Below are 18,656 nucleotides of genomic sequence, written 5' to 3'. Positions count from 1 at the left end.
GCACAGAAAGGGGTAGAGAATAAAAATTAAGCATAAATAAATGAGATGGAAATAGTACCTTAGTGATTAATTAAAATCAATTCTTTTAACATAGATTCATTCAGAAACATGTAACTACCTGCAGAAATGAATAAGATGCATTTACTGCTTTATAGGAGCTCTTAGTCTAGGCCCTCATTTATTGAGCATCTACCATATAGACTCTAGAAACAAAGGTAAGAAAAAAATTAATTAAAGGTATAATCCTTACCCTCAAAGGAAAAATAAAAAGCTTTCAATCATATCCCTAGGAATATATACAGTGGAGCACATATATATACACATCCAGGGACTGATTTTCCAATTTGTGAAGTGCCTTCATGAAAAAACATAGTCTAATTTCCTACTTATTTATGAAATTTAAAAAATGAGATGGAACTATTGACTAGAATTAAATTCTAAAGTTTCATAGCTTTTAATGCCAGTCCACAGTGGGAATGTTTTCCTTCTTTGACTACTCTCTTAGTTTTATTGTATGATATACTTTAGCATTTGGGTATATATTGTTCTCTGCTGTTACCCGAGTATCTTTTCTCTCCATCTGTGTTTTGAGCTCATTAAGAGCTGTTTTTCCTTCTAACCCCATGTTTCAGAGCACATAGTTGGTAATAAATAAATGCCAGTTGACTTGTACTTTGTCAACTGTATGTTACTTCCATAAAAAATTAGCTACACATATTTATATGAGACAGAAATTGATTAACTTTGATTTAACTAATAATTATGGGATTACTGGGTATAAAGTAGAAGACATTTTACTAGCTACTATATAACCCTAAAACATAAAAGATAATGATATATGTAACAAATTAGCATTGCCTCCACAGAACTTAAGTTAGATGATTCCTGTTTGGCAACTTTAATCCTATAAGAAACGTTTTTCTAACATGAGATTAAATATAAAAAGGGAATAACTATTTGGAACTTACCTGCCGTTACTTTCAGCATATTTAATATTTAATTTCAGCATATTTAAACATTTTGGTAGACAACACATAACTAAGGAGATTTAGGTCTGAATTTTTCCTTCCTTGCTTAAGTAATGAATGTAAAAGTACTGTAGTTATATTGATAGAAAACATAAAGAACGCTGACTTATTCAAAGATAGGCTCCAAAAATATTAATGAACCAAAGAAATAGATAAAATATAGACCAGATCCTGCTGTTTTAAGGAGGCTTTTAGGAGGCTTTTCTAATTTTTCCAGGTTATAAATTAGCAATATTTAATTTTCCTATTCTATATTTAAGTTATAATTCAGAATTCATCCATGCCATTAACAAAAAGTTACATACGCACACATACATATAATTACATATACATAATTTAAATACCCAAACTGACTTTTCTATGAAAAATTTTCTGTCTTGATGGTGCATGTGCTCGTATGTCTTTATATTACATTTGAACTTTCAATTGATATAGTAGTACTTTGAATTATGACAGCAATGCAATATATAATGTTATTTTCCTCCTGTCCTCTTCCTGTGTGAAAAGAACATGAAACTCAGAAGCTTAGCACATGAATTTAGAACAGCTCTTCCTGCCCTAAAACATCTTAGCATTCTGAGAAAACTAATGAACCCAGAAAATTTTCTCCTGAGAAGGAAGATTCAGGGAACTGTAAATCATTCACATCAATATCAGAATACTAAGGGCCAAATAAATGTCTTGTCCAAAGGCATACAGGTAAAGAGAGGAGAACTGAAGTACTTTCTTCATTCCCACCACACTCCTCCAATCCTAGGCCTCACTATGCTCAGTGGAGGAGGGTTATAGCTCTGATTTGTTTGTACTCTTTATAAAGATTACACTGTGTACATTTACACAGGGCAAGGTTACATTAATCTCATACAAATTCTTTTGAAGCCTCAAAAGAGTCTTTTGGAATTCTGTCCTCTCTGAGCTTATAATAATCAAATAAAAAATTCTTTATCAGATAGGGAAAAAAATGAAAATGAACCAGAAGAAAGAGCAAGAACGTGGATAAGCTAAATATATTTAGTAGCTGAAAAATTTCTTTGAAGAAAACAGCAACATGCATGTAAATTCCCAAATCCTTTTAAAGTAGTAAATCAGGTGATTAGACCCCAGCCTTTTATAGGTGGGCAGATACCTATGCCAGAATATCTGCAGGACTTATTTCTAAAAGTTGTGAGTGGTAATGTTAGTTTTGAATATAGGGGAGGAATGGGGATGGGGTGGGCTCCTTCAGTGCTCTGGGGGAACATCTACTTAGTACGTGTATCCCAAATCAGACATACTCAATTTTTTATAAACAGGGCTTCCAATACCTCTTTAGGGTGGAAAACTATGTTATCTAGTTTGAAATCTCCATGAATCAAATTTTCTTCATTGTCATTATCTGGCAAGTTTTTCATTAGCCAGTCAGATAGTTGGTTCATGGCAGGGATGTCCTGATGAGCTGCAGCTTGATATTGCTTTGTCCAGGTTGATACCTAAAGATATACAAATTAAAAAAATGACAGAGCTGAAAGTGGAATGTAAGATTCAGCAATTCTAAAATTAAAACAAAATTCAATTATATCAAATTTTGTTTTAGTGTTAAATGCTCAGGACAAATGCCGTGATACTCATATTAGCCTAAAACACTCATATCAGCCTGAAAACTTCAACATTTAAGTTTCTCTTCCATCTATTTTCATTTTACTTACCTAGACTTTTATCAGGAAAAAAAATACTGGCCTAGGAATCAAGAGACGTGGGTTCTAGTCTTTATTCAGCAAATATTTTGTGGAAGGAGAAAAAAAAAAAAGAACACACACAAACACACATACGTACATACCAAAAAAATAGACAAAGAAAATTTCTGGAAGGGTCACAAGAAACAAGTAATCCCTGAAAAATGTAATATAGGGACTAGAAAAAGAAAGGAGATCTTTATTTTTCATTTTAATCCCCTTTCTTATTACCCATAGAATTTTCTAAAGAATCTTCAAAAATATATTACAGATATGAAAAATGCAAAGATTTTTTTAATTGTTCTTAGAATTGAATGCAAATAAGACAACCTATTGTCAAAGTCCTCCATCAACTGAAATAATATTATTTATCTACTTATATCTCTCTCCCCACTTTCTAAGGTATCTCTGTTCAATTTAGTACAGTAAAGATATTCATCTTTGGAATCTCAGAGAGTTGGGTTGAAATTATGTCTAAGCCACTTATTTGTATATTACTTAATACCTGCAAGCCTCAGTTTCCTCATCTGCAAAATGGGGGTAGTAATACCTATGTATTAGGGTTGTTACAAAGATTAAAAAACACTAGGTCTAACAACTCACCTAGCATGGGAGCTGGCACGTAATGAGTATTCCCTAAACCTTAGTTCCCGTTTCTCTCCCTTCTGCCCCCTCAAAAAGACATACAAAGGGAAACAGCCCCATACATATCTGGTCTTGCTGTTTCTTTGATTTGAAATGCTCACCATCTCTTCCCTATTGCTCTAGATTTTATCCTTCCTTAAATACACAGTACAAGACATATCTTTCCCAGGAAGCTTTCCCCAACCTAAGCAAGGGCATACTGATACCTATCGTCTGAATGGAACAGTTTTCATGATGAGTACCAAACAATTTACTGCCAGATTACATACTCTTTCATACCATTTTCAAGTCTCATGTAAATGAGATTCAGGTATAGATGTCTCAAAAATGACCATAAGTTCCTTTAGGGGAAGAACTTATTTCTATTTTCCTGATATTTAACACAGTATTCAGCACATGTTAAACATACATTCATGCTTAATAAATATCTGTTAAACTAATTTAAAAAGGGAAAATTGTATAGAAAATATATTGGTAAATTAAGTGAAGAGATAGAAACAGCTTTAAATCTGCATTTATGTACATGCTGTTATAGAAGCTTTTGCTGAACAAAATCTGATCTAAAAATACAAAATTATTTTATGTTTAAAACAAGTCAATCTGATGGCTGATATTAAAAGTTATAGCCAAGTTTCAGAAAAGTATAAAATAATAGGTTTTTATTTTAACTATTTCCAACAAGTTGTTATTTCCAACAACTTGAGAAAAGGAGCACTTTGTTTGGATGCATTACCTGTCTTTTGCAGTACCCAGCACCTCTACCATATTCTTCCAGCTGCAGTGACTGTATATTCAAGGAATGTAACTGAGCCAAGGTTTCTATCATGGCCACATATATGGCTGAGCGTTCTGCTGGGCTAACTTCAGGAATTGTGAAATCACGAAAGATTCGGCCCTATGGAAGCAATTACAACAGATAATATAAAACAAAATAAATCTTTTCATACCAATTATTTGCTGTGTCATCATCCCCTGTTGCCTACAAAAAAGATCAGGATACAGTCTTACAACCAAAACCAATTCTTTGCAGAATGCGCTAGAAGAACTGTCATTTGTGAAACATGTTTAACGTAAGAGTGTACATGCCAAAGGGAAAATATAAGGATACACCAAGATGAACTTAAAGGACAAAAACTAATCTCAAGTAACATCTTACCGAAAAAAAACCCTTAAAACAATTTGGATTTATTTTTAATGGATTGATGTCCTATTTGGAGTAGTTTTTTCTCCTACTATTTGGACGGTTTAGTTATTGCCATTACATATAGCTCTTTACTGACACCTAGAGGAAGACTAAGCCAATACGCCCTAATTACTAAATTTGTTCCTAGTTTACTTCAACCCGCTCAAACTGTGTGTGCTCAAAATAAAATGAAAGTTTAATACAACACAGGGAATAGAGCCAGTATTTTATAATAACTGTAAAAATTCTGAATCACTATGTAATACACCTGTAACTTATATAATATTGTGCATCAACTATATCTCAATTAAAAAAATCTCAATTATATAATTATATAATATTGTGCATCAACTATATCTCAATTAAAAAATTAAATAACATTGTGCATCAACTATATCTCAATTAAAAAATTAAAAAAACAAAAACAAAACAAAACTTCCATAGAGAACCAATCTTGCTGACACCTTGATTTCAAACTTCTAGCCTCCAGAACTGAGAGAATAAATTTCTGTTGTTTTAAGAAAAAGAAAAAAGTTTAAGCCCTTCCAAAGCAAACTACCTACAATGTAGACTAATATACTATCACTTATTACCATCTAATATCACAATTAAAAATAAAAGCAACAAAAAGTACAATTAAGTGTTAATTTACCTGTACATGTTCCATCACATAAAATTCTGTTCCAATGACACAAGCATCACTGCAGTACAATAAAGGTTTGGGAACGGGGAATCCAATTGAAAACAAAGTTTTCTGGACTTTAAATTCTCTATCAATCTAAATAGGACGATAGATAATTAAAAATCAGAAATACAGAAAATTTAATAATTACTTGTGAACTAACATTAAGGTTAGAAATTAATTTTAAAACAGTATCAACAAATAACCCAGAGGATAATAATTTCCTTAGTATTTTCCTTAAAAGTAGTCTTAGTGTGAGAGATTGGTTCAAGATGGCAGAGTAGAAGGATGTGCTATCACTCCCTCTTACAAGAACACCAGAATCACGACTAACTGCTGAACAATCATTGACAGGAAGACACTGGAACTCACCAAAAAAGATACCCCATATCCAAAGACAAAGGGGAAGCCACAATGAGATGGTAGGAGGGGCGCAATCATGATAAAATCAAATCCCATAACTGTGGGGTGGGTGACTCACAAACTGGAGAACACTTATACCACAGAAGTCCACCCACTGGAGTGAAGGTTCTAAGCCCCACGTCAGGCTTCCCAATCTGGGGGTATGGCAACGGGAGGAGGAACTCTTAGAGAATCAGACTTTGAAGGCTAGTGGGATTTGACTGCAGGACTTCGACAGGACCAGGGGAAACAGAGACTCCGCTCTTGAAGGGCACACACAAAGTAGTGTGCTCATTGGGACCGAGGGGAAGGAGCTGTGACCCCATAGGAAACTGGACCAGCCTGATAGTGCTAGAGGGTCTCCTGCAGAGGTAGGGGGTGGCTGCGTGTCACCGTGAGGACAAGGACACTGGCAACAGAAGTTCTGGGAAGTATTCTTTGGCGTGAGTCCCCCCAGAGTCTGCCATTAGCCCCACCAAAGAGCCCGGGTAGGCTCCAGTGTTGGGTCGCCTCAGGCCAAACAACCAATCGGGAGGGAACCCAGTCCCACCCATCAGCAGACAACTGGATTAAAGTTTTACTGAGCTCTGCCCACCAGAGAAACACTCAGCTCTACCCATCACCAGTTCCTCCAATCAGGAAACTTGCACAACCCTCTTAGATAGCCTCATCCACCAGAGGGCAGACAGCAGAAGCGAGAAGAACTACAATCCTGCAGCCTGTAGAACAAAAACCACATTCACAGAAAGGTAGACAAGATGAAAAGGCAGAGGGCTATGTACCAGATGAAGGAACAAGATAAAACCCCAGAAAAACAACTAAATGATGTGGAGATAGGAAACCCTCCAGAAAAAGAATTCAGAATAATGATAGTGAAGATGATCCAGGACCTCGGAAAAAGAATGGAGGCAAAGATTGAGAAGGTGCAAGAAATGTTTAACAAAGATCTAGAAAAATTAATGAACAAACAAAGAGAGATGAACAACACAATAACTGAAATGAAAAATACACTAGAAGGAATCGATAGCAGAATAACTCAGACAGAAGAACTGATAAGTGACCTGGAAGACAGAATGGAGGAATTCACTGCTGTGGAACAGAATAAAGAAAAGAGGATGAAAAGAAATGAAGACAGCCTAAGAGACATCTGAGACAACATTAAATGCAACAACATTCGCATTATAGGGATCCCAGAAGGAGAAGAGAGAGAGAAAGGACCAGAGAAAATATTTGAAGAGATTATAGTCGAAAACTTCCCTAACATGGGAAAGGAAATAGCCACACAAGTCCAGGAAGTGCAGTGAGTACCATACAGGATAAACCCAAGGAGAAACACACTGAGACATATAGTAATCAAATTGGCAAAAATTAAAGACAAAGAAAAATTACTGAAAGCAGCAAGGGAAATGTGACAAATAACATACAAGGGAACTCCCATAAGGTTAACAGCTGATTTCTCAGCAGAAACTCTACTACAAGACAGAAGGGAGTGGCATGATATACTTAAAGTGATGAAAGGGAAGAACCTACAACCAAGATTATTCTAACAAGCAAGGATCTCATCCAGATTCGATGGAGAAATCAAAAGCTTTACAGACAAGCAAAAGCTAAGAGAATTCTGCACCACCAAACCAGCTCTACAACAAATGCTAAGGGAACTTCTCTAAGTGGGACACACAAGAGAAGAAAAGGACCTACAAAAACAAACCCAAAACAATTTAAGAAAATGGTAATACGAACGTACATATCGATAATTTCCTTATACGTGAATAGATTAAATGCTCCAACCAAAAGACACAGGCTTGCTGAATGGATACAAAAACAAGACCCATATATATGCTGTCTACAAGAGACCCACTTCAGACCTAGGGACACATACAGACTGAAAGTGAGGGGATGGAAAAAGATATTCCATGCAAATGGAAATCAAAAGAAAGCTGGAGTAACAATACTCATATCAGATAAAATAGACTTTAAAATAAAGAATGTTACAAGAGACAAGGAAGGACACTACATAATGATTAAGGGATCAGTCCAAGAAGATATAACAATTATAAATATATATGCACCTCAATACATAAGGCAACTGCAAACAGCTCTAAAAGAGGAAATTGACAGTAACACAATAATAGTGGGGGACTTTAGCACCTCACTTACACCAACGGACAGATCATCCAAACAGAAAATTAATAAGGAAACACAAGCTTTAAATGACACAACAGTCCAGATAGATTTAATTGATATTTATAGAACATTCCATCCAAAAAAGCAGATTACAATTTCTTCTCAAGTGCACACGGAACATTCTCCAGGATAGATCACATCTTGGGTCACAAATAAAGCCTCAGTAAATTTAAGAAAATTGGAATCATATCAAGCATCTTTTCTGACCACAACACTATGAGATTAGAAATCAATTACAGGGAGAAAAACGTAAAAAGCACAAACACATGGAGGCTAAACAATACATTACTAAATAACTAGGAGACCACTGAGGAAATCTAAGAGGAAATCAAAAAGTACCTAGAGACAAATGACAATGAAAACATGACGATCCAAAACCTAAGGGATGGAGCAAAAGCAGTTCTAAGAGGGAAGTTTATAGCAATAGAAGCCTACCTCAAAAAACAAGAAAAAACTCAAGTAAACAATCTAACCTTACACCTAAAGGAACTAGAGAAAGAAGAACAAACAAAACCCAAAGTTAGCTGAAGGAAAGAAATCATAAAGATCAGAGCAGAAATAAATGAAATAGAAACAAAGAAAACAATAGCAAAGATCAATAAAACTAAAAGCTGGTTCTTTGAGAAGATAAACAAAATTGATAAACCATTAGCCAGACTCATCAAGAGAAAGAGAGAGAGGACTCAAAACAATAAAATTAGAAATGAAAAAGGAGAAGTTACAACAGACACCGCAGAAATACTAAGAGACTACTACATCCTAAGAGACTACTACAAGCAACTCTATGCCAATAAAATGGACAACCTGGAAGAAATGGACAAATTCTTAGAAAGGTATAACCTTCCAAGACTGAACCAGGAAGAAACAGAAAATATGAACAGACCAATCACAAGTAATGAAATTGAAACTGTGATTAAAAATCTTCCAACAAACAAAAGTCCAGGACCAGATGGCTTCACAGTGAATTCTGTCAAACATTTAGAGAAGAGCTAACACCTTTCCTTCTCAAACCCTTCCAAACTATAGCAGAGGGAGGAACTCATTCTATGAGGCCACCATCACCCTGATACCAAAACCAGACAAAGATGCCACCAAGAAAGAAAACTACAGGCCAGTATCACTGATGAACATAGATGCAAAAATCCTCAACAAAATACTAGCAAACAGAATCCAACAACACATTAAAAGGTACATACACCATGATCAAGAGGGATTTATCCCAGGGTTGCAAGGATTCTTCAATATATGCAAATCAATCAATGTGATACACCATATTAACAAATAGAAGAAGAAAAACCATATGATCATCTCAATAGATGCAGTAAAAGCTTTTGACAAAATTCAACACCCATTTATGATAAAAACTCTCCAGAAAGTGGGCATAGAGGGAAACTATCTCAACATAATAAAGGCCATATATGAGAAACTGACAGCAAACATCAATGGTGAGAAACTGAAAGCATTTCCTCTAAGATCAGGAACAAGACAAGGATGTTCACTCTCACCACTATTATTCAACATAGTTTTGGAAGTCCTAGCCATGGCAATCAGAGAAGAAAAAGAAATAAAAGGAATACAAATTGCAAAAGAAGAAGTTAAACTGTCACTGTTTGCAGATGACATGATACTATACATAGCGAATTCTAAAGATGCCCCCAGAAAACTACTAGAGCTAATCAATGAATTTGGTAAAGTTGCAGGATACAAAATTAATGCACAGAAATCTCTTGCATTCCTATACACTAATGATGAAAAATCTGAAAGAGAAATTAAGGAAATACTCCCATTTACCACTGGCACAAAAAGAATAAAATACCTAGGAATAAACCTACCTAGGGAGACAAAAGACCTGTAGGCAGAAAACTATAAGACACTTGTGAAAGAAATTAAAGATGATACCATCAGATATACCATGGAGAGATATACCATGTTCTTGGATTGGAAGAATCAACATTGTGAAAATGACTCTACTACCCAAAGCAATCTACAGATTCAGTGCAATCCCTATCAAATTACCAATGGCATTTTTTACAGAACTAGAACAAAAAATCTTAAAATTTGTATGGAGACACAAAAGACCCCAAATAGCCAAAGCAGTCTTGAGGGAAAGAAACAGAGCTTGAGGAATCAGTCTCCCTGACTTCATACTATACTACAAAGCTACAGTAATGAACACAATATGGTACTTGCACAAAAACAGAAATATAGATCAATGGAATAGGATAGAAAGCCCAGAGATAAACCCATACACCTATGGTCAACTAATCTATGACAAAGGAGGCAAGAATATATTATGGAGAAAAGACCATATCTTCAATAAGTGGTGCTGGGAAAACTGGACAGCTACGTGTAAAAGAATGAAATTAGAACACTCCCTAACACCATACACAAAAATAAACTCAAAATGGATTAGAGACCTAAATGTAAGACCAGACACTATAAAACTCTTAGGGGAAAACATAGGAAGAACATTCTTTGACATAAATCACAGCAAGATCTTTTTTGATCCACCTCCTAGAGTAATGGAAATAAAAACAAAAATAAACAAATGGAACCTAATGAAACTTAAAAGCTTTAGCAAAGCAAAGGAAACTACAAACAAGATGAAAAGACAAACATCAGAATGGGAGAAAATATTTGCAAATGAATCAATGGACAAAGGATTAATCTCCAAAATATATAAACAGCTCATGCAGCTCAATATTATAAAAACAAACAACCCAATCAAAAAATGGGCAGAAGACCTAAATAGACATTTCTCCAAAGAGGACATACAGATGGCCAAGAAGCACATGAAAAGCTGCTCAACATCACTAATTATTAGAGAAACGTACATCAAAACTACAATGAGGTATCACCTCACACCAGTTAGAATGGGCATCATCAGAAAATCTACAAACAACAAATTCTGGAGCGGGTGTGAAGAAAAGGGAACCCTCTTGTACTGTTAGTGGGAATGTAAATTGATACAGCCACTATGGAGAACAGTATGGAGGTTCCTTAAAAAACTAAAAAGAGAATTACCATATGACCCAGCAATCCCACTCCTGGGCATATACCTGGAGAAAACCATAATTCAAAAAGACACATGCATCCTAATGTTCATTGCTGTGGTATTTACAATAGCCAGGTCATGGAAGCAACCTAAATGCCCATCGACAGACGAATGGATAAAGAAGATGTGGTACATATATGCAATGAAATATTACTCAGCCATAAAAAGGAATGAAATTGGGTCATTTGTAGAGATGTGGATGAATCTGGAGACTGTCATACAGAGTGAAGTAAGTGAGAAAGAGAAAAATAAGTATCGTATATTAACGCATATATGTGGAACATAGAAAAATGGTACAGATGAACCGGTTTGCAGGGCAGAAATAGAGACACAGATATAGAGAATAACGTATGGACACCAAGGGGGGAAAACAGCGGTGGGTGGTGGTGGTGGTATGATGAATTGGGAGATTGGGATTGATATGTATATACTGGTGTGTATAAAATGGATGACTAATAAGAACATGCTGTATAAAAAAATAAATAAAATTCAAAAAAATAATTGCTTTAAAAAAATAAAGTAGTCTTAGTATGATTATTACAATTATAAATTAGGCCAGCACTAAAAATTGATTATTTAATTAGGCTAAAAGGATAGGTACATGCATGGGGCTTATTCCTAACTCTGATAATATGAAGGTGACATTTCCTGACCACAATATTTCGCATGTATCATCATAAAAACATCCCTTTTTTTTCTTATCAGTTCCCTGCTTGCTGGCTCACTCTTGCTTTTGCTCCCCAGCCCCCCAACCCCCCCAACTCCAGTTTCCCATGGGGGCTCTCTATTCCAACACTCTGGGCACAGTCAAGTACAGAATGCTGGGGAAGGCCAGTGGGTGCCGGTAGAAAGGAAATGCACCCACTCCTTCGGGAGATCAATGGAGGAACTTGTTTCCAAGGCAGGGATGTGGGGATCCTTCCCGGTACCCAGAGCTGCCATGGAGCTCAAGATAACTACTGGGTAAGAAGGCAATGAGAAGCAAGCTGGTTCTGAAGCAGGAGCCCATATAAGACAGGAGAAGAAAAGGGCTTCCTTAACCAGGACAGATGTACAGGCTTATCACTCAGGACCCAGGGACACAGCTTACTGCAGAATTCTGATGCCAACTCATCTACCTGCAAAGTCCACTTCCCCAGACTCAGGCAGTGGTAGCTGACCACTTCTAAGGAGAAGAAACCATGCAGCTCACTCTCACAACAGGGATAAAGCAGCTACTGCTGCAATAACTACAGCAGGGAAGTGACTAAACCCATAACCAAGGTAAGAGCAGCCAGTGGTGCCAATGGCTATAGAAAGAAGTGTTTATAACCACCTGGTGCTGGGAAAGGGGGGTGAGGTAGAGTGGTGGAGGCTGGTCATAAAGTGGATGGCAGTGTGGGAACACTGCTTTTTTCCAATGCAGATTTGGAAAAAATGAAGGAAGTTGAAACAAAAGTACTCCAGATCCTTGGGCTGAAAGCATTATGTTATGTTCTGATGTCTTCCAGACATCTAGGTCGTTATCAAGAGGAGACAAACCCAGTTGTTTATTGGGGCATAAATCTCTCCCTACAAGTGGGGATTTTCCTTCAGCCATGCTGTGTTGAGGCTTAATAAAAGTTAGCAAAATTTTTCTATCTTAAGCATCCAAGTCACTTCATTTTCTGGGAATATGATACGGGACTAAGAAGGTCAGAATCTGCATTTTCCATTACTGTGACATTAAATCCACGCTTCAATGGCCCATCTCTAGTCAGCTGGGCCTAGGAAGCACCTGTTATACATGATTATAATAATATTCAAAATATGCATTATGCTTTTAATGTTCTCTTCTCTAAAAATCCATAGATAATATCTGTTTTTCTGAAAACAGAGTCAGTTTTCAACAAAAATCTTTTATAATTCTCACTGTCAATTTAGAGAATACTATAAAAATGATTATTTAAATATTTCTTTTTATCACCAGAAGATCAGGGAATTGTCATATCAAATATATTAAAGTATTCAGTGAGTATATATTGTTATAAGATATAATACTGTACTTTTTAAAACATAATTTAACCAAAGTACAAAATATCTATAAATGAGTAGCAGTGAAAATATTTACTGGGTGACTGTATTTCTAGCTAATTGTATAGGAAGGAATCAAATCCATAAGAGGACTGGATATTGCTCAGAATTAACAGCCTAAACACAGCCTCAGATTTCAAACTCAAATCCTTAATAAAAACTAAAAGGGGGAGGATACAATTCAAGTGAAATTTTCATTTAAGAAATAAAATGCATTTTCTATATTTAATAATTGAGATTATTTTTAAAAGCAATTTAAATTGTTTTGTGTGTATAAAATCCATTTATTAGTCAACAAGGAATTTATCATTGCGTTTGTATACCATACCTTATGTGCTTTAGGAAGAAGTGAACCAGGTGGTTTTTTTCTGAGTACATATGCCTGAAAGCCCTTCTGGAGATAAAAGGTTGGATTGGACTGTCCTGATCTAGATAAGAGTAGAGAAAAGGTCAATAACAAAGATATATTTTTCCTTTTCCCCAAATCCTGCTGAAATTTCAAAAGAAAACACAAAATGAAAATGAACCCATTTCAATGCTAGAAAGCCAAGAGGGGTGCTATCAGCAGCTAAGAACATGAGCTTTTGGATGATATACAGCAGATGGTAACACAGTGGCAGCTGGAGAATCTACAACCTACACAGGTAGAAGAGAAGACCACACTTCCTACTTGCAAATTATGAGTTTCATCAGAAGTGCACCTAGAACAATGTCTAGATCTAAGCAAAGAAAGGCTGGGAGAAGAGATTGTAGGTGATCAGTCAGAAAATTAATTAAAGGATGCTGGAACAGCTGGATTGGTATTCTGTCATCTGCCATTGGAGAGAGGACTCCAAGTACAGCTCTCTAAAGTGGGAATTCTGATAAGCAAGGTCCTAGAGTGGATATCTGGGCCAGGAAGTGCAACAGTGCCCCAAGTGACTCAGACACCAGGGCACTGGCTTTCTCTGCCCTGTGAACAGAAATTCTCACGTGAACTAAGGAAATACACTCCAGCTACCAAACTTATTCAATCTATACCTTCATTTACACAGCTTTTAAATAATTCAACAGCATGAAAGAGAGGCCTTAAACTAAAAAAAACAGACGAATTAATCCGAGGTAACAGGTAATAGGGGAAAGTTAAAAACATTTTTTTTTTCTGAAGTTTCTCCCTAGGCCTCCAGCCTCCATCTGCAAAGAACAAGAGCAGTCCAGATTGAATGCAGCAGTACGTCCAGTGTCTACTTCTAACTCTGATAAGCCAGACCCATCCTCCCCAGCAATCATCTTGGCACCATCTAATCCTGGGTGGGGGGTGCCTTTTAGCATAGGGAAGTGGAGATCATTGCCACAATGGTCAGGAAATGGGACCACTTCAAGCTGTGTTGTCTGTCTTGACATGGGACAATTTATTTGTGATGCTCCAAAGAGTCAAGTTGCAATGAACCTTACAAAGACATTTTTTAATGCCAAATGTCTGATTGGATGCATTTTTGATAAGGCAGTCATATATGAAGCACTGGCGTTTTATGATGGTAAATGACCTAGGTGAAATATAAAAGGAAAACTAAAAGCTTCTTATTGAAGGTACAGCTGCCATATGATCTAGCAATTTCACTCCTAGGTATATATCCAAGAGAACTGTCACTCATTCTATGGGACACACCCTATACCTTATAAATAACAACTCAAGCACTGCATTATCCTATTTTTTAAGCATTTCTATCTCTGATCATAATTTCCTTTCTTTCATTCCCACTCGTACCTCCATTCCAGTGCCATCTTAGGCACTACAACATTCAGGGCAAAAGAGGCTCCAGTAAGCAAGAACAGTCTATAAAAGAGCCATAGGTGCTGGCTACTGGAAGCAGAAGCCACCAAACCAGGGTGTACATGGAAACAGTAAAAAGGAATCCAAGAGAATCTGGGCAAAGTATCAACAATATCTACTAAAATAACTACTCTTGCTTCAAATTCATGACTATGAACCTCAAAGTGAACGCTGCCAGCAATCATAATATACTTCCTTGGCCTGTTCATTCTCCCATGCTCTTGGATGACTATTTTACAATCCCTCCTCTTTCTTCAAACCTCCAACACTTTTCCCACCATCTTCACTCTCAGCTGATTACCTAGTTTCCTATTTCACAGAGAAAATAGGAGCAATCAGGTGAGAACTTCCACAAGCTTACACTACCATATCTACTGCATAAAAGCACCTGTACCCATATACTCTTCTTCCCTACAGAGTCTGTAGAAGAATGTCTACATTCCTATCTATGGACAATCCCTTCTCTTGTGAATTAGATCCCATCCTACTCTTGTCCACTCAAGGACTTCGTTCTAGCCCTCTCACCTACACAAATTTTTCTGTCTGTTCTGGATCACTGCCATCAGCATATAAACATGCTGCCTTTTTTTTTTTTAAAGACTTCTCTTGACCCCACTTCCCCCTCTACGAAAGACATTTATTTCCGCCTTTGTAGAAAAATTCAAGAGTTGTTTATATTCCTTGCTCCAATTCCTCTCCTCCTATTTTCTCTTGAACCCATTTCAATCAAGCTTTCATTCCTATCTTTCCACTGAAATTACTTTTTCAAGGTCACTAATACTGCTATGGTATCAGACCATGGTTCTCCCCATCTCTCTGGCCACTCCTTCTGAGACTCCTTTGTAGGTTCTGCCTTAATTCTTTAACTTCTTATATTAGGATGCCTGGGAATAAGTTCCTAGACCTTCTGTATCTTCATGTAGACTCATCATCTAGGTAAGATCTCATGGCTTTAAATACCCTCTCTATCTCAATGACTCCCAAATGTAAATGTCTAGTTTAGATCCCTGCCCTGACCTCTGGACCCATATACCTGCCTGCTTACTATACATATCCACTCCAAAAGGCATCTTGAAAGTTAACATTGCAAAACTGAGTTCCTGATATTTGCCTTCCAGTCTGATTGTCTACAGTCATCTCTACTTCATTTCATGATAACTCCATCCTTCCAGTTGCCAAGACAAAAATGGAACACTATTTGTCTCCTCTTCTTTTTCTTTCACACCCCACATCTGATCAGTCAGTAAATTCTTCAAAATAAATCCAGAATATGAGCACTTTGCACCTATCCTACACTACTACCCTGGTCCATACCACTAATTGGTCTGTACTGGGTCATTGCAATACACTCCAAACTGGTCTCCCTGTATTTGCCTCCTTCAGTGAACACAATAGGCAAAGAGATTCTGTTTAAAAAGACAAATCAGGGCTTCCCTGGTGGCGCAGTGGTTGAGAGTCCGCCTGCCGATGCAGGGGACACGGGTTCGTGCCCCTGTCTGGGAAGATCCCACATGCCGCGGAGCAGCTGGGCCCGTGAGCCATGGCTGCTGAGCCTGCGCGTCGGAGCCTGTGCTCCGCAACGGGAGAGGCCATAACAGTGAGAGGCCCGCGTACTGCAAAAAAAAAAAGAAAAAAAAAGACAAATCACTTCCCTCCTCTGCCCCCAAATCCCTAATCTCTCACCATTTCGACTAACGTAAAGGCCAAAACCCTTATAACAGCCAACAGAATTCCTGTTGCCCTTGCTTACACAACTCCAGGCACATTAGCCTGTAGTCTCTCCACCCACTGGAGAGCCCTTGCTCTTGCTGTTCCCTCTGTCTGGAATACTCTTTCCCCATGGCTCACATCCCCATCTCTCTTTGCTGAATGCCACCTTCTCACTGAGGCCTTTCTTTTCCCTCCTCCTAAACATTTCCTATTCTCCTTTGTTTCTCTCCATGATACACATCACCTTTTTCTACACTGTAATATTTAGAAAGTGATTTTATTTATCATCTCTCTTCTCCAAATAGAATGGACGTTCCAAAAAGGCAAGATTTTTTTGTCTGTTATATCCCCAGTGGTTGGAGCAGTGCCAGGCACATATTATGCACATAGCTGGAAATCATAAGTTTTGTTCTATCAAGTTACACAATGTCTTCATTATTGTTTAAATCTAAATATTTTTATTTCTAATATGATTTAACTTTTGCAAATTCTAAAAATAAATTTTGCATAGATTAAAAATATTTACAAAATTTGTAAAGCATAAAGAATAACACAACAAACACCAGTGTTCTCACTACCCAGTTTAAGAAAGAAAAAAGTTACTGTATCTCTGAAGCTCTCTTTGTGTTCCTCCCTTCATTTTTAAATTTTTTGGCTGTGCCGTGCTGCTTGAGGGGTCTTAGTTACCCCACCAGGGATTGACCCTGGCCACTGCAGTGAAAGTGCTGCATCCTAACCACTGGACCACCAGGGAATTCCCTGTCCCTTCAGAGTAACTACTGTCTTGATTTTTAAATATATCATTCCCTTGAAGTTTATCTCTTTAAACAATATACTGCTTATTTGTCCAGTTTTTGATTGTGTTGTTGTGTATAGATGCAGCTGAATCATGTTCACTGCTGTATGGTGTTGCATCACGTGAATATACTACAATTTATTCATCCATTCTACTATTGATGAACATCGTGTTTTATTCCTGTATTTTTGCTATTACAAACAGTGCAATGAACATTTTTGTAGATTATTTCCTGATACCCTGGTACAAGAATTCCTCAGGAGTATAAAACTAGGAATAGAATTGCTTTGTCATGGGGCTTTGTCTTCCTATCTTCATCTTTACAAGACTGTGCCAAATTGTTTTCCAAGGCAGTTATACTAATTCACACCCTCACCAATAGTGGATGAGTCCCTGTTATCTCATATCCTGCTTGATATTGTCAGATTAAAAAAAAAAAGTGAATATGATGGTGTGAAATGGTATCTTGTCATTTTAATTTGCATTTCCCCAATTATTACAGTGTAATGAGGTTGAGTATCTTCAAGTCTTTTGCCCATTTTTCTGTTGGGCTATTGTAGTTCTTTATATGTTCTGGATATTAATCTTTTATCCATTATATACACTGAAAATATTTTCTTTTGTTCTTTCACTTTAAGGATTCTTTCACTAAAAATTTATCAATCATTTCTTTCATGGTTTGTGCTTTTGTCTTTTTAAAGATTTTATTCTCTACTCCAAAGTCATAAAGATCTTCTCCTATATGTCTTCCAAATGTTTATAGTTTTGCCTTTACCATTCCAGTCTGTAGTCCACCTGGAACTGTGTGAGGTAGAGTAAGGGACAGGTCTACTTTCAATTTTTTCATACAGATAATAATTATTGCTGTATAATTTACTGAAAAATCTTTTCTCCCTCCAACCCCCCACACACTGATTCTCTGTGCCAGCACTGTCATATGTCAAAGTTCTATAAACATGCGGGTCTTTTTGTGGACTCTATTTTATTGATCTGTTTGTCTATTCTGTGCTAATAATGTGCCATCTTAATTCAAATTTCCCACTTTGTTCTTCTTCAGGAGTGTTTTTGCTTATTCTTAGCCCTTTGCTCTTGTACATAAAATTTAGGAGTAATTTTTCAAGTTAGGGAAAAAATTAAGATTTTGATCGTCATTGCACTGAATCTATAGATCAGTTGGGAAAAAAGAGAAACGTACAATTCTGAATTCTCCTATTCGTGAACATGGCATCTCTCAATTTACTTAGTTCTTTTTAAGGTCCTAATACAGTTTTATAATTTCCTTTACAAAGGTCTTGCACATACTTTATTCGATTAATATTTGAGAAATTTATATTTCTGTTTCTCTTATTAATTTTATCTTTCTGAAAATTATAATTTTACATTTTTGTTGCTAA

At 36.6% G+C, this 18,656-nt stretch overlaps 1 protein-coding gene across 3 annotated transcripts in view; it reads right to left on the bottom strand.

The window, feature by feature from the left end:
* Nucleotides 1-18,656, bottom strand: part of ACAD11 (acyl-CoA dehydrogenase family member 11) — an 89,199-nt gene that overhangs the window by 68,396 nt on the left and 2,147 nt on the right. For all 3 annotated transcript variants that reach the window (XM_030873476.3, XM_060298606.2, XM_030873477.3), the window contains exons 2-5: nucleotides 13,272-13,371; nucleotides 5,221-5,346; nucleotides 4,119-4,280; nucleotides 2,333-2,497 (exon numbers count right to left, since the gene is read on the bottom strand). In XM_030873476.3, coding sequence (XP_030729336.2) covers nucleotides 2,333-2,497; nucleotides 4,119-4,280; nucleotides 5,221-5,346; nucleotides 13,272-13,371 — 553 coding nt within the window. The remainder of the gene's footprint in view (nucleotides 1-2,332; nucleotides 2,498-4,118; nucleotides 4,281-5,220; nucleotides 5,347-13,271; nucleotides 13,372-18,656) is intronic.

Source organism: Globicephala melas, chromosome 4, assembly GCF_963455315.2.
Source record: "Globicephala melas chromosome 4, mGloMel1.2, whole genome shotgun sequence".
In the NCBI taxonomy this organism is placed as follows: Eukaryota; Metazoa; Chordata; class Mammalia; order Artiodactyla; family Delphinidae; genus Globicephala; species Globicephala melas.
The sequence above is the reverse complement of the archived record's forward strand: the minus strand, read 5'-3'. Positions and strand labels throughout refer to the sequence as shown.